Below are 16,357 nucleotides of genomic sequence, written 5' to 3'. Positions count from 1 at the left end.
TAACTTCCGCTACCTGCTCTCACTCACTAAACCACCTCTCAGATATTTACTTCTCTTCCTAGCCCCTAACTGTTCCTGACTCAGCTTATTTCGCTACACTAACTCAATCTCCCCACAGGCTCTATCCCAATTCACTCCCACTCCAACCAACCACCCAACAAACTCCTCCCTTCACCCCTCCCAGAGCTGGTTTTATAGTCCCTCTGACTCCACCCCTTGGGTTCTAATTGGGTAACTTGTTTAACTATTTCACCTCCAGCACTCTCATATGTTAATGTCACAACTGTAACCTTGGTTTAAGGAGCCATTCAGTGCCCAACTTATATATCTAAGTTTATAACACTGTACTGTAGCCCCAAACATTGAAATGGGCCTGTGGGGGAGGGATATGTCAATCCCTTTCCTTGCAGTTAACGTAAGAAGATAAGGAATATTCTTCTGGATCAGGCCATTCTAGGATCCTGACCAGATGTTCCTAGGAAGCTCACAAGCAGAACCTGAGCACAACAGCCTTCCCCCCGCTTACAATTCCTAGCAGAGTGGAAGTTGAACCTAGGCATCTTGGTTGGTGGCTTATAATTCAAGAATGTATCTAATTCCCCTCTAAAGACATTCCCAGTTGGCAGCCACAACTACTTCCTAAGGAAGTAGTTCCATAGATATGTGAAGCTGCTTGAGATAGAGTTGGACAACTGGTCCATTTCGCCTGGTATTGCCTAGATGCCCTGATTGGCAACCCAAAAGATAGACAGGCTGAAATGGCTCATGCAGAGTGGCAGATCTTGCTGTATGTATGGGGGGCCCCAAGCCTCAATTGCCTGCTGCAAACTGGTTTCATTTACAGATAAAACTGCGAAAGAGAAGGGGGCGGTTTTGTTGCTGTGTCCTGAGGGTGCAGGATGTCTGCTTTCCATTTAAATTTCTCCAGAATCCTTCTCGGAGCGTTAGAGGGAAGAGAGGGTGGCCATTTATTTCATCTGACAGCAACAGACCCGCTGAGCTCATGAAGAATAAGGGCATGCCAGCTCTCCCATGTTCGGCTTAAATTACCGGCGGGAAAAGAGCCTTTTATCCAGCTAGCTGGTCTAAGCCTGTTACGAGGAGCCTGTACACTGATAAGATGCGATAACCATTGATTTACTCAAACGGTTAACATCTCGGATGCTCGGCGCATAATTCTAAAAGCCTTTCAATCCTCTTCATTGTGATGAATGAGGTTCTGCCAGTTCCTGGCCCCGATACGTTGTTCCAGGTCAAAACCAACAGCGGAAAAGACTTGCCAGGGAAGTTATTTTTATTCTGGAGCAGGAGAAGCAAAACGGAGTTGGCTCTGAGGTACCGCTTAGCATGGCTGTTTTTCACGTTGTTTTACCAGGAGACATTGGGTGGGGGGTCCCCTCCATCTGTCAGGCAGCAAACATATAAGTGATAAATCAGTTAGATACACCTGTAAAAAATATTTGGTTATATTACTGTTATTATACCGTCCTTCATCATAGGGCAATTTACAGTATAAAAATACATAACATAATAGCAAACAAAACTAGAGCTCATCCATCCTACGCACAGTTTAAAAGGCCTTAGATTGTTTAAACAGCAAAGGTTTGGGAGAAGAGGAACTTTCTTTCGCTGGTGCATAAAGATATGTAATGAGTCTTCTCTGGGGAGAGCATCACACAAACGTGGAGGCCCATTCTTGTGCTGCCACCCTCTGGACCTCTCGTAGAGAAGGCACATGAAGAAGGGCCTCAGATGATGATCCTTGAGGTACTGTGGGGTGTCCTTGATTTTAAAAATCATTTCCTGCCATTTATAGCCCAGCTTTCATCCAACATGGAACCCTGGGCAGGGTACATGTAGTTCCCAAGTGGTCATGCATCCAGGCTTTGACCAGGCCAAGATGTGCTAAGCCACATTGGTTGGGTGGCCACATGTGTCTTGAGAGCATAATCTGGGGCCAAAGAAGCTAGTGAATACCTAGTCTCTTTGTTGTTGTTGTTTTTGTTTAGTCATTTAGTCATGTCCAACTCTTCGCGACCCCATGGACCAGAGCACGCCAGGCACTCCTGTCTTCCACTGCCTCGCGCAGTTCGGTCAAACTCATGCTGGTAGCTTCGAGAACACTGTCCAACCATCTCATAGAATCATCTCGTCCTCTGTCGCCCCCTTCTCCTTGTGCCCTCCATCTTTCCCAACGTCAGGGTCTTTTCCAGGGAGTCTTCTCTTCTCATGAGGTGGCCAAAGTACTGGAGCCTCAGCTTCAGAATCTGTCCTTCCAGTGAGCACCCTAGTCTCTTACTGCAGCCTAATTAAAGGAAGGAGTTTCTGAAGCAAAGGACAAAAGCGTCCGGTAGGATTTTGTTTTAATATGAATGAACTTACAGAATGGGATTCATGCCTTGATATGAATCATTGTTGTGCATGGCTCCTTTCATGTCAGCAGAAGACCCTTCCGCATCTTACGACACTTAGGTAAAGTGCCAGCTACACCAAACCTCTTCCAGCCACCAAATCTGGTGAAATTATGGGACTTTAAAAAAGTAACAGGTTAGACCTCTGGAAGATGATCTGGACCATGCATGACAATGGGAGATAGGAGAGGAAGCAGACTTACTCCAAATGCCTTTTCTGCAGTGAGAAAACAAGGCTGGACCACACAATTGCAGCTGTGTGAGTAGGGGCGATGGGCGTTTGTATGCGTAGGGGGCAGTTCTGCCTCTTGTCTTCTCTCCTGTCAAAGGAAAGACTTGGGAGGAAGCAGAGTATCCGGGAGGGGCCAAGGAACTCAGCTGTCGCAAACAAAATTCTTCATTGGTTTTAATTAAGCTGTCAACTTGAAAATAACTGCGTTGCCAAGCAACATGGTGACCATTGTCTTCCGTTGACGCAAAGGCACAGAAAATGAACTGCAGGCTGCGTACTGACAACCCTTCGAGGAAGACACCAAGTTTCGTAACCTGCACGCGACTTTTTGTTATTACCTAGGAAATCTTTTAAGCAGGGCCTCAAGATGAACGAAATGTTACTGTTAGTGTCAGATGCCAAAGTTTCTTTCCCTTCTCCTTCTGCTCAATTGTAGATTTCCTTTTTGCAAATATATCTTAAAAATAAGAAACCCACAACTTTAAGACCCGTGCTAGAGCAGGCCAGAGTCTCATCAAGTGCAGGATCCTGTTCCCACAGCTGCCAGACTAGCTCAGATAGCTGCCCTGGTTATACTGTGGTGCTCACAATGCCAAGGTTGCAGGTTCGATCCCGATAAGGGACAGCTGCATGTTCCTCCATTGCAGGGGGTTGGACTAGATGATCCTCAGCATAGCTGTCAAGTGTCCCTTATTTGAAGGGACAGTCCCTTATTCCAGCGCCATGTCCCGCTGCTGTCCCTTATTGATGGATGTCCCTTAAATGTCCCTTAAATTTCAAAGGAAGCAGCTCCTCTCCCTCCCTCCCTGCTGGCCAGGGAGGAGGGAGGCTCCAACTGTGTTGCTTGGCTGTGTTGCTCACCCAATAAGAAGTCTAAGAACGACTGGGGGTTGGAGCATGCATGCCTTGTGTGTGGCTAGTTAATGGATGCTGAGGGGTTTTTTGAATCCTGGACGCCATTTTGTTGCACGTGCTGCTGCAAACTTTGCAGTGCAAAGCCAGGCCGGGGAGCCATCTTAAGTTGAAGCTGCATAGGCCTTGTGGTGCATGTGATTCAGATTCTATTCAGTTGAACCTCTGGTTACAAAGTTGGTTGGACAGTGTTCTCGAAGCTACCAGCATGAGTTTGACCAGACTGCAGGAGGACAGGAAGACTGGAGTGTCTGGAACAGGTGAGGCTGCAGGTCCCTTATTTTGGCTGCTGATCCCTTATTTTCAAGGCTGCTGGTCCCTTATTTTCAAATCTGTAAGTTGACAGCTATGATCCTCAGGGTCCCTTCCAACTCCATGTTTCTATGAGATTCCTATGGGAAGCCTGAGAAACCAGGACGCGAGTGCTGCAGCTCTCTCCATGCTTGCAATTCCAGAAACTGATATTCAGAAGCATATTGCCTGCAACGTAGGCCTGGTAGCCATTGAGAGCGTTTATCATCCATAAATCTGTTTCACCCTCTTTCAAAGCTTTTCATGTAGGTGGCCACTACGACCTCTTGTGGGAGCAAATTCCCTCATTTAACTATGCAGTATGTAACTAAGTACTTTCTTTTGTCTGTCTTGGACCTTCAAAACTGTTATGTACTGAAATTCTCACCCTGGGCCTGCAGGGGGATACTGTAGATAGTTTCCACTCAGGTCCACATATGCAAATAAGGAATTGAAAGTGATGTTCAGTGATTGGATAGTTACAGAAAGTGGTTACTGTTGCGTTGTAGTTGAGCTCTAGATAAGCAGGCTGGCTGAACCCTTCAGCTCAGTTCTGTTCTGGCCTGTGAACAAACAAGAGCTGTCTGAAGAATCGCTGTGTCATCTGATATGTTCACCCACAACTTAACAAAAACGGTGTTCAAAATTAGCCAGGCGTCAAGCACAGTTTGCCTCTGGCTATTGGCTGCCTGTGACCAAGTGAAGATGCCTAGGCACCAAGATGGCTCCTGACATCTCCACCATCTGGAGATACTTGCCTGGTGATTATTGCATCTTGACTGTTTGTACACACTAATACCACATCCTGTAGAATTCTATCCATTTTATTCTATCTCGGGCAATTATCTTGGCGCCTAGGGCTAATTTCGAACACCGTTTTGAAGGTTCAAGACAGACAAAAGAAAGTACTTAGTCACACACTGCATAGTTAAAAGATGGAATTTGCTCTCACAAGAGGTTGTAGTTGCCACCTACACAAAAGGCTCTGAAAGAGGGTTGAACAGATTCATGGATATTTGCATGCCTGAGCAGGAGAATAGAACAACGTTCTAGTTCATTGTTGTCGCTTGTCTTCATTTACCCCACCCAGCTGCCCTGCTCACAGTTGTGAAGAATATCCCTACATTATATGTCACCAAAAAACCGAAGATCATGGGCACTGGGCCCATCACCTCCTGGCAAATAGAAGGGGAAGAAATGGAGGCAGTGAGAGATTTTACTTTCTTTGGGCTCCATGATCACTGCAGATGGTGACAGCAGTCCTGAAATTAAAAGACGCCTGCTTCTTGGGAGAAAAGCAGTGACAAACCTAGACAGCATCTTAAAAAGCAGAGACATCACCTTACCAACAAAGGTCCGTTTAGTTAAAGCTATGGTTTTCCCAGTAGTGATGTATGGAAGTGAAAGTTGGACCATAAAGAAGGCTGATCGCCAAAGAATTGATGCTTTTGAATTCTGGTACTGGAGGAGACTCTTGAGAGTCCCATGGACTGCAAGAAGATCAAACGTATCAATTCTTAAGGAAATCAGCCCTGAGTGCTCATTCGTAGGGCATCCCATCTGGGCATGGACCTGCCCAGAGTGGCTGGGGCAACCCAGTCAGATGGGTGGGGTACAAATTATTATTATTATTATTATTATTATTATTATTATTATTATTTGGAGTTGCTTGGCTGCTGCATGATCCATACAGTGCAGAAGGTCTGTAGCTCAATGACATAGTGAATGGCTTGCATGCAAAAACCTGCCTGGCCTCTTCACTAGAGCTGGAAGAGAAACCTGCCCAGAACCCCAGAGAGCTGTTGCCAGTCAGTGCCGACAATACTGGCCTAGATGGACTCATGTTCCAACTCTGTATCTTCGGCTTCCTATGTTCCTATAGTCAAAGCTATGATTTTCCCAGTAGTGATGTATGGAAGTGAGAGGTGGACCATAAAGTAGGCTGATCGCCGAAGAATGGATGCTTTTGAATTATGGTGCTGGAGGAGACTCTTGAGGGTCCCATGGACTGCAAGAAGATCAAACGTATCCATTCTTAAGGAAATCAGCCCTGAGTGCTCACTGGAAGGACAGATCCTGAAGCTGAGGCTCCAATACTTTGGCCACCTCATGAGAAGAGAAGACTCCCTGGAAAAGACCCTGATGCTGGGAAAGATGGGGGGCACAAGGAGAAGGGGACGACAGAGGACGAGATGGTTGGACAGTGTTCTCGAAGCTACAAACATGAGTCTGACCAAACTGCGGGAGGCAGTGGAAGACAGGAGTGCTTGGCGTGCTCTGGTCCATGGGGTCATGAAGAGTCAGACACGACTAAACGACTAAACAACAACAACAACCCCTAAATGGTAACTAGGCATTCTTGTTTTGGCAACTGTAACCTTGGTTTAAGGAGCTACCGGTATTTGGTGCCTAGCTTATATATCTGAGGTTCTAACACTGCTTCAGACCTTCCACTTCATTGGGTGGCCCTAAGTTCCAGTGTGGAAACTTCCTCTGTGTTCCCGAAAGATGCCTCTAAAAACATTTTTGTAGTATGCAAAATAATTTGAATTTAGCTGTCTTAAGAATGAATTGATGGGTGAGATGGTATGTTTTTAGTTTGCTGGAGGGGAAAGAGAACTTCATGCAAAAAGCTTTTGCACAATTGGTCCAGACAAGGGCACCAGCATTAATACATTCTTAAGAAATATTGTCCCGATCTTCAGTCTATGGAGTCTCCTGGTCAAATCCCAAAGCTTGTCTAAAACACAACCCAAAGAAACAGGGGATATCACATCTGATCTTCTTAGCAGGGCTATCAGATGTCCTGTATTTATTTATTTTTTTCAGCCTTTGGAGCGACAGCTCACAGCCAGGCTTGTTGGTAGCACTGCCCTGTTACATTTGCCCACAACATACCTGCTTTAGCTATTAATAATGCTGCATTGCCTTGCTTTATGCCGTGGGCTGGTTCTTACTCAAATGCTGGGCAGGCGCAGGGCAGTGTTAGAACATGCCTCAGAGACCAGGGTTTGGGCATGTTGCATCCCTTAATATGTACACCATGCTAGTTGTGGGTCAGTTGGAGCTGACCTTTGGTCTTGCACTGGACCGATCTCCCAGTGTCAATCATAGGTAAAGGTAAAGGGACCCCTGACCATTAGGTCCAGTTGTGGGCGACTCTGGGGTTGCGGCACTCATCTCGCTTCACTGGCCAAGGGAGCCGGCGTACAGCTTCCGGGTCATGTGGCCAGCATGACTAAGCCGTTTCTGGCAAACCAGAGCAGCACACGGAGTGGTACCTATTTATCTACTTGCACTTTGACGTGCTTTCGAACTGCTAGGTGGGCAGGAGCTAGGACCGAGCAACGGGAGCTCACCCCGTCGCGGGGACTCGAACCGCTGACCTTCTGATCAGCAAGTCCTAGGCTCTGTGGTTTAACCCACAGCGCCACCTGCATCCAATCATAGACCATGGCAAATTTGGCACAGATGCACCATGCCAGTCTAGGCCAACCCAATGCACTCTAAATGCACGGCTATGTTGCCTGGAGTTAATGGGAGTTGTAGTCCCAAATACCTGCAGTGTGCCAGGTTGGGGAATGCTCATATTCCTTAGAATTATAGAGTTGGAAGGGACCCTGAGGATCATCTAGTCCAACCCCCTGCAGTGCAGGAATCTCAGCTAAAGCATTTATGTCCATCCAACCAATGTAGCAGCTGACAGCATTGCATGTGGAATTTAGGCAGGAGCAAGAGGAAGCTGCTTTCCCCCCTTGTTTTGCTGTTTCCTCAGTGCTGGCCTCATCTGATATCAGAATGTTCCACAAAACTTTGGGGATAAGGATGCAAAGAAGGTCTCTCTCTCTCTCTCTCTCTCTCTCTCTGTGTGTGTGTGTGTGTGCGCGCGTGCACACACACACACACACACACGCAAAGTTTGATTCAAGGGACAAGGCAGTGAGGGGCTGTCATCCCAAATAACCAAGCAAAGCCTGTTTGCCAGCCTTTGGTGGCGAAGAAAGGAACATAGCAGAGAATGCAGCTTAAAGGCAAGAGCAATTAATTTGCCTGTTTTAAAATACTCTCTTGAGTTGAAATCACATGCTCGTGACTCACCAAGTCACAATACATGCAACAATAGTCTTCATGTAAGGAAGTTAAGTTTAGACAGGTCTCATGATACATAATCTCTTAGGCGGCTTGTGGGCGCAAAATACCACCGGCATGCAACACCTTGTTAGTGGGATTTGCGCCGGCAGCCAATCTGCGACTGGGCCAAGTTCAAGGTTACGGTACTAATACATAAGGCCTTCTGCAGCTCAGGAGCAGGTTACTTGAGATACGGCCTTGTTCACTTCTGTGGGAGAAAGTTAAGAAGATGCAATCAGGAATGCCATTGGAGAGGTGTTTCAAATTGCTACTTCTCCCCTGGTGGTCCTCAGTTATCACAGCTATTAAGAATCAATGCTAGGCTGGGCTGCACAGTTCTATCAGTTTTAACCTGCGTAGCCCTGCCCTCAAGTTTTGCTTCTTGGTCACACTCGAGTGTAACGGAATGTTTGCTTACGACAGTCAAACTTGCATTTTTCAGAGCTTTCCCAGGAAGAAGCCCTGCAGGCAGCCGTCTCCCTCCTTTTCCGTGGGAGAGCAATCGACAACGCCTGTGTTTCACCTGAGCAAATGTCAAGGGCTGACATTCTTGATTTAGAAGCCCTTTCTTTACCCGGCTGAATGGATTCCGGGGAATTCTGAGCCAAACCCAGTTGTGCAGGTTTCAGCTCTGTGTGGAGTAACAAGAAAAGTGTGGGGAGGGAAAGAAAGACTGGCAGGGCTCTGGCGAGTGTGTGACAGAGGAGAGGGGGGCGGCAATTTATGGGGTTTTGTGCCACATGCAAATCAGAAGTCGGAGCAGTCAGAGATGGACATGAGGGCACAGAAAGGATCGGAAGCAGAGGAAGAGGCTGTGCAGGCAAGGGGCAGGCCAGTCGAACCCTCGGCATCCCCAGCCTCACTGTCTCCCAGAACCAGGAGGGGTAGCTTCCATGCAGGAGAAGTCTCAGGTGGTATATTCATACTCCATCAGATGAGTGTACAGTGGTACCTTGGGTTACGAACTTAATTCGTTCCAGAGGTCTGTTCTTAACCTGAAACTGTTCTTAACCTGAAGCCCCACTTTAGCTAAAGGGGCCTCCTGCTGCCTCCGCATGATTTCTGTTCTCATCCTGAAGCAAAGTTCTTAACCCGAGGTACAATTTCTGGGTTGGCGGAGTCTGTAACCTGAAGCATCTGTAACCCGAGGTAAAGGTAAAGGGCCATTAGGTCCAGTCGTGACCGACTCTGGGGTTGTGGCGCTCATCTCGCTTTATTGGCCGAGGGAGCCGGCGTACAGCTTCCGGGTCATGTGGCCAGCATGACTAAGCCACTTCTGGTGAAACCAGAGCAGCGCACGGAAATGCCGTTTACCTTCCTGCCGGAGTGGTACCTATTTATCTACTTGCACTTTGACGTGCTTTCGAACTGCTAGGTTGGCAGGAGCAGGGACTGAGCAATGGGAGCTCACCCCGTCACGGGGATTCGAACCGCCAACCTTCCGATCGGCAAGCCCTAGGTTCTGTGGTTTAGACCACAGCACCACCCAAGGTACCACTGTACATAAGCCTAGGAGTGTGTGGTCCCACAGATTTCTTGATGGCTGTGCTGGGCATGAAACTGGAAAGCAGCCATGTAGATGCCAGAAACCCTGGATAGCTCAGTTGCTAGAGCATGAGAGTCTTGGGTTAAAGCCCAACTTTGGGCAAAAAGATTCCTGCATTTCAGGAGGTTGGACTAGATGAGCCTCGCGGTCCCTTCCAACTCTGTCTACAATTCTGTGATTCTGTGTGTGTGCATCTGGTATACCTTAGGAGCTGCTGTTAAGTGTGTGCTTTTGTCAATAAAGAATTAACTGTCTGCTGTTTGCCTTCCTTGGCTGGGTATGCGCAGGACCAGGGTGGGGTGGGACTGGGCAGGCAGAACAGGCTGTGCACCTGTGATTTATGGACTGTGGCCATCTCTGGTCCTCTCTCATGAAACACACTGACACACAGACTCAGAGGAGTGGCCTTCTCACATCTTCCAGATGTTATTTGGCTTGGCCTGGTGAAATTCCTTTCGCAGCCACATTCTTCAAGTTTAGGCTCAAGCCCAGTGGTGATTTGTCTTGCGAGAGCCATTTAAAAGGGATGGGGAGGGGGAAGAGAAAGCTCTTTGCACACCTGGATTAAAGCAAGCTCTTTCCAGTATGTCTGCGAGTTACTAAGGAAATTGGAGAAATGGAAAGTTGCATGGTTTCCAACAGTGCTGCCTGGGAATAGCTTTAGGCACCAGCCTTGGTCATGGAATATGAGTGAAGTTGTGAATTGGGGGAGAAGCAGGATTGGACTTGCTGCGCCCCACGGGTCCACACTTTCATCCAAAGTCGTGAGCAGGTGGTGTTTCTTGGGGTCTCTAGCATTGGATGAGCCCCTGTAGGGACAAAAGGAAGAATAGTTTTCCTTTCTCTATTATTATTATTATCATCATCATCATCATCATCATCATCATTATTTATACCCCGCCCATCTGGCTGGGTTTCCCCAGCCACTCTGGGCGGCTTCCAACAAAGTGTTAAAATACAGTAGTCTGTTAAACATTAAAAGCGTCCCTAAACAGGGCTGCCTTCAGATGTAATTTATAGTCGTCAAGAGCTCTTAAGTATCGGCAGAGAAGGCTGCAGCCAGGAGGTCTTAACCTACAACATTCCAGCTGAGCTTATCAGAGAGCCTCCATATCTTGCATATCCTTGGGATACTCCCCTTGCTCTCCTGGCCAGAAAGAAAAGGAAACGGAGAGGGCGTAAGCAGAAGAGGGGCTGTAGGGCCGGACTACGAGTGAGGCTAAGTAAAAATCCTCACAAGCCTGCACTGCCAAGTCTCCTTGTATCAAATGTTAGATCTTTACCCAACAAGGTAGAGGAGTTGGAACTTATTACCTCTCGGCAGAAAAGTATCCGGGACTGTTGTGTTATGGTCCTTTTAGAGACGTGGCTGGATTCCTCCTTTCCACAGGGACTTTTGCAGCTAGAAGGACGCTCAGTAATTAGAGCGGATAGAACCGCCGAATCCGGGAAGAGTAGAGGAGGAGGAATCTGCGTTTATATAAATAACAACTGGAGCTCGGACATTAAACAAATGGACATGCATTGTTCTCCTGATTTGGAGTACCTAGTGGTGAAGTGCCGCCCTTTTTATTTGCCACGTGAGTTTAATGTTGTCATAATAACAGCGGTGTATATACCTCCCGATGCAAATACTACTATAGCTATGGGTCACCTGCTAACTGCTATTAGCAAACAGCAGCGGGCCCACCCGGATGGAGCATTTGTGGTTGCTGGTGATTTCAATCGAGCCGATTTAAGGACTGTGCTTCCTAAGTTCCATCAGTATGTTGATTGTCCCACTAGGGGGGGAAATACCCTAGACCGAGTATATAGCAACATCATGCATGGATACAAGACCAAGCCCTTGCCCAATTTGGGACAGTCAGACCACATATCCTTACTTATGATACCATCATATAGACCTCTCGTACGCAGAATTAGACCATCAACTAGAGAGATACGAATGTGGCCAGCAGGTGCATCCGAGCAACTTCAAGATTGCTTTCGGAACACTGAATGGTCACTTTTTGCGGAGAATAATGTGGACACATACGCTTCAATAGTACTGTTCTATGTCAAAAGCTGCATTGATGTCGTTACTACCACCAAACAAATACGGGTGTTTCCTAACAACAAGCCCTGGCTAAACAGGGATGTGTATCTTCTGCTAAAGGCAAGGAATGCTGCTTTTCACTCTGGCGATGCGCAACAGTATAGAGAAGCTAGAGCCAAACTGAAAAAGGGCATTAGGGATGCCAAAGCCATGTACTGCCGGAGGATCGAAAAGCATTTTGAGAGCTCCGACCCTCGTCGTGTATGGCAAGGCCTGCGACAAATTACAGGGCAAAATATTAAAAACGAACTGGCTAACAGCAGTGCGCACCTGGCTGATCAGCTGAATCAATTCTTCAGTCGTTTTGAGGTGGGAACTGGAACCACCGTCACTACAGCATTGGCTACCAGCACACCATCAGGAACTATTACTGATAAACAACCACTTTTATTACAGACCTCCGACGTACAACGTGCTTTTCAGAGCATTAATATTAGGAAGGCAGCTGGACCGGATGGAATTATGGGACGAGTTATCAGGGACTGTGCTGCAGAATTAGCTGGTGTATTTACGGACATTTTTAATCTATCCCTGTTGCAAGGTTCTGTCCCTACCTGCCTGAAGACATCGATTATAGTGCCAGTCCCTAAACAGTCAGTGGTGGTATCTCTCAATGACTACAGACCAATGGCCCTAACATCTGTCGTTATGAAATGCTTTGAGAGATTGGTGCTAGATTATATTAAGGCTGGTCTTCCATCCACTCTAGACCCGTTCCAGTTTGCATACAGAAGGAATAGATCTACTGATGATGCTATTTCCATCGCTGTCCATACTGTACTGAGTCATCTAGAACAACAGGGAACCTACGCAAGGCTGTTGTTTGTGGACTACAGTTCTGCCTTTAATACAATTCTACCAGACAGGTTATTCCTTAAAATGACCAATTTGGGTATACATCAGAAGATCTGCTTGTGGGTAAGGAATTTCCTGACCGATAGGCCGCAGACAGTGAGAATGGGACCTTACCACTCTTCTACTCTAGTATTAAGCACAGGAGCCCCTCAGGGGTGTGTGTTAAGCCCCTTCCTCTATTCCCTGTACACATTTGACTGCACCCCACTGTATAAGTCCAACACAATCATCAAATTTGCGGATGATACAACAGTGGTGGGGCTCATTAGTGAGAATGATGAGGCTGCTTATAGGAAAGAAGTACAGGGGTTAGTTCAATGGTGTAAAGAAAATAATCTTATGCTTAACACCAAAAAAACCAAAGAACTCATAATTGATTTTAGGCGAAAGAAAAGTGTAGTTTTACCATTGCACATAAATGGCGAGGAGGTGGAGAGGGTTGGTAGTTTTAAATACCTGGGCACTTACATCTCTGAGGACCTCTCATGGACTGCAAATATTAATATGGTTGTGAGGAAGGTGCAGGGGAGGTTGTATTTCCTGAGAATGCTCAGGGGATTGAATCTATCTCAGCACCTACTTCTGTCCTATTATCATAGTACCATTGAGAGTGTCTTAACCTATAGTATATTATCGTGGTATGGGAACAGCTCTGGAATGGATAAAAAAGCCTTACAGAGAATAATTAAAATTGCCCAGAATGTTATTGGGCTCCAACTACCAACCCTGGATGAGATCTTCACGTCTCGCAGCTTGAAGAAGTCACACAATATCCTGAGAGATCCCACCCATCCTGCTCACAACCTCTTTGAACTGTTGCCTTCGGGCAGAAGATATAGGACAATGAAAACACGAACCACACGCCTTCTGAATAGTTTCTATCCAAGAGCTCTGATTGCACTAAACAATGATCTCAGGGCCAGTTGTAAGAAATAGCAAGCAGTGAGTAGTAAGGAATGAGATAGGTTTTAGGTTATGCTATGTTTCTAATAGGTTGTGTTATATTCTGGATTATGTATGTTTTAATAGATTATGTCTGAATAGGATGAGAGTGTTGGAGATACGTGCAAATGTGTATGTGAATCCGGTCTTGGGTGTTTGATTTTCGTTGTTGTGTATACTGTGTATATACGGACAATGACAATAAATTTATCTAATCTAATCTAATCTAATCTAATCTAATCTAATCTTCTAAAAGTCTGGTAGTTGTTCTTCTCTTTGACATCTGGTGGGAGGGCGTTCCACAGGGTGGGCGCCACTACCAAGAAGGCCCTCTGCCTGGTTCCCTGTAGCTTTACTTCTTGCAATGAGGGAACTGCCAGAAGGCCCTCGGAGCTGGACCTCAGTGTCCGGACAGAACAATGCGGGTGGAGACGCTCCTTCAGGTATACTGGACCGAGGCCGTTTAGGGCTTTAAAGGTCAGCACCAACACTTCGAATTGTGCTCAGAAATGTACTGGGAGCCGATGTAGGACTGGTGTTATATGGTCTTGGCAGCCGCTCCCAGTCACCAGTCTAGCTGCCGCATTCTGGATTAGTTGTAGTTTCTGGGTCACCTTCAAAGTTAGCCTCACGTAGAGCGCATTGCAGTGCCTTCTTTTTGTCCCTGGTCTCTACCAGTGCATCTTCCAAGCCCTCCTGAAACAGCTTGCCCACCCTTGAAGGGCTCGCTGGCCAGGCTGGTCTTGGCTTTGGCTTCTGACTGCCACTGTTTAAACCAGAGCTGCCTGCGCACTCCTACATCTGCTGCCATGGCCCTTGCTGCAAATTGCAAAGCATCTGATGAGGCCTCGGCCACATAATTCAACCCCCTGCGATGCAGGAATCTTTTGCCGAATGTGGGGTTCAAACACACAACCCTGACATTATCATGCTCTACCTACTGAGCTATCCCAGTAGACAGCACAGCCTGAGCTAGATGAACAAACTACAGCCTTGTACGTCCATCTGTTTTCATGCGGGAGCCTTGCTGTGGCTGCTCCACTCCATTTATTCCAGTGTTCCACTTCTGCTTGTTATGAATACTCTTCTGTTGGTAAGTGCTACCAATTGTGCCTTAATGTAACGGGTAGATTTCATGAAATGCAGGCAAACTATAATTTCAAAAACACAGATTATATCCTGAATATGTTGCAGAAAACCCAGCCGACCGGTGGCTCAGCCTGCAAGAGAGCGTAGGCTTTATTATGTTGAAAAAGCCTCTTTGGAAATTTCTCAACACATGAATCCTATGTTGGGAGCAGCAGAAACGTTTAATTTCCATTGATTTGAAGCTGTGGGGGGTTGGGAAATGAAACCCGCGCCCTCCCATTAAATGGAAAGATCCCTGAAACTCACTGTTGAAGTTTCTCCTTCTCTCTTGTGTTTTCCAGGTAGAGAAAAAAGAGTTTCAGCATCGTAATGTGGACAAGGCTTTTGACTGCCAGCTGCCTGGAATGACAACCTTTGAATGAGCTAATCAGCGGCCCTAATGAAATAATTTCCAGAGGAAAAGTGATTTTTTCGCCCTTACTTAAAGCCTTTTTTTCATTTAAGGTCTCTCTTCCCACACAGCAAAGAGGTGGGTGGGGGAGTGTTCCTTGACATTGTTAATAATTTCCTCCCTCAAACTGCCGGGGTGGCAAAAAAAGAAACAGAAAATTGCAGTTGTTTGCTTTCATTAAACCTTTGGAGGAATTAGCAGCTGCTGGAGGAGAGCTGAAGGAAGAAAGAGTTGTGAAGGTGGATGGAGCCTTTTATTTTTCTCATAAAAGGAGATAAAAGATGATCAGGGATTCAGTCCTGTTTCAGTCGCTCCAGGACATAGTAATGTGGGCTGTTCCTTTTGGACAATAAAGGCAATCAAGCTACTGTTTGCAGCCTAAACAGAGCCCTGGAAGGAAACCTCCGCTTTTGGTTGCCTCAGCCACTGGCGTTTCACTCGAGCATCCGGGCTAAGGAGGAGGCGGAGGCGGCAGCAGCGGGTCAAGATGCTGGCCATCAGGAAGAGGGGCTTCAAGATGTTTACTCTTGCCTTATTGTTTGTCATCACCATCACGTCGTTCTTGCTGAACTACAGCCACAACACGGTCATGGTCGCCTGGGACCCCAAACAGCTCGTCTACCAGTTTTCGGAGCAGTTTCGGAGACTGATGAAATATTCCCGGAGGCCTTGCAGCTGCCGCACGTGCATTTCTGAAGAGGGGGTCTCGCTCTGGTTCGACGACAGGTTCAACCAAACTATGCAACCCTTCTTGACCACACAGAATGCCTTCATGCCCGAAGACAGCTACAAGTGGTGGCTGGTGAGTAGTTAGCTGTGGAGGAGAGAGACCTGTTTGTCTTGGGGTCTCCCCACTTTCTTGTGTTGTTTTTCCCCCCAGCCTTCAGTCATCCGAATTTTCCCTAGCCATTTTTAATTGGTGTGTATGTGTGAACCAAGAGGGACGTGGGCAGCGCTGTGGTCTAAACCACTGAGCCTAGGGCTTGCCGATCAGAAGGTCGGTGGTTCAAATCCCTGTGATGGGGTGAGCTCCCGTTGCTCGGTCCTTGCCCCTGCCCACCTAGCAGTTCGAAAGCATGTCAAGTGCAAGTAGATAAATAGGTACCACTCCGGCGGGAAGGTAAACGGTGTTTCCGTGCGCTGCTCTGGTTCGCCAGAAGCGGCTTAGTCATGCTGGCCACATGACCCGGAAGCTGTCTGCGGACAAACGCCAGCTTCCTCGGCCTGTAGAGCGAGATGAGCACCACAACCCCAGAGTCGTCCACCACTGGACCTAATGGTCAGGGGTACCTTTACCTATGCGTGAACCACCAGCATTTTAGTGCAGGATTCTCCAGAAACAGGCACATTTCTGTATGCACTTTTGACCAAGACGAAACACCTTTTCAAGCAAATTCCCCCT

The 16,357-nt window shown here is 47.1% G+C and overlaps 1 protein-coding gene across 3 annotated transcripts in view; it reads left to right on the top strand.

Annotated features, from left to right (window-relative positions):
• Positions 1-16,357, top strand: part of ST3GAL1 (ST3 beta-galactoside alpha-2,3-sialyltransferase 1) — a 121,114-nt gene that overhangs the window by 79,503 nt on the left and 25,254 nt on the right. For all 3 annotated transcript variants that reach the window (XM_079984467.1, XM_079984468.1, XM_079984469.1), the window contains one exon: positions 14,846-15,757. In XM_079984467.1, coding sequence (XP_079840593.1) covers positions 15,443-15,757 — 315 coding nt within the window. In that variant the 5' untranslated portion in view covers positions 14,846-15,442. The remainder of the gene's footprint in view (positions 1-14,845; positions 15,758-16,357) is intronic.

The sequence above is a fragment of the Podarcis cretensis genome, assembly GCF_951804945.1.
Source record: "Podarcis cretensis genome assembly, chromosome: 7".
NCBI lineage: Eukaryota > Metazoa > Chordata > Lepidosauria > Squamata > Lacertidae > Podarcis > Podarcis cretensis.
This window is presented reverse-complemented; position numbering and strand designations above follow the sequence as displayed.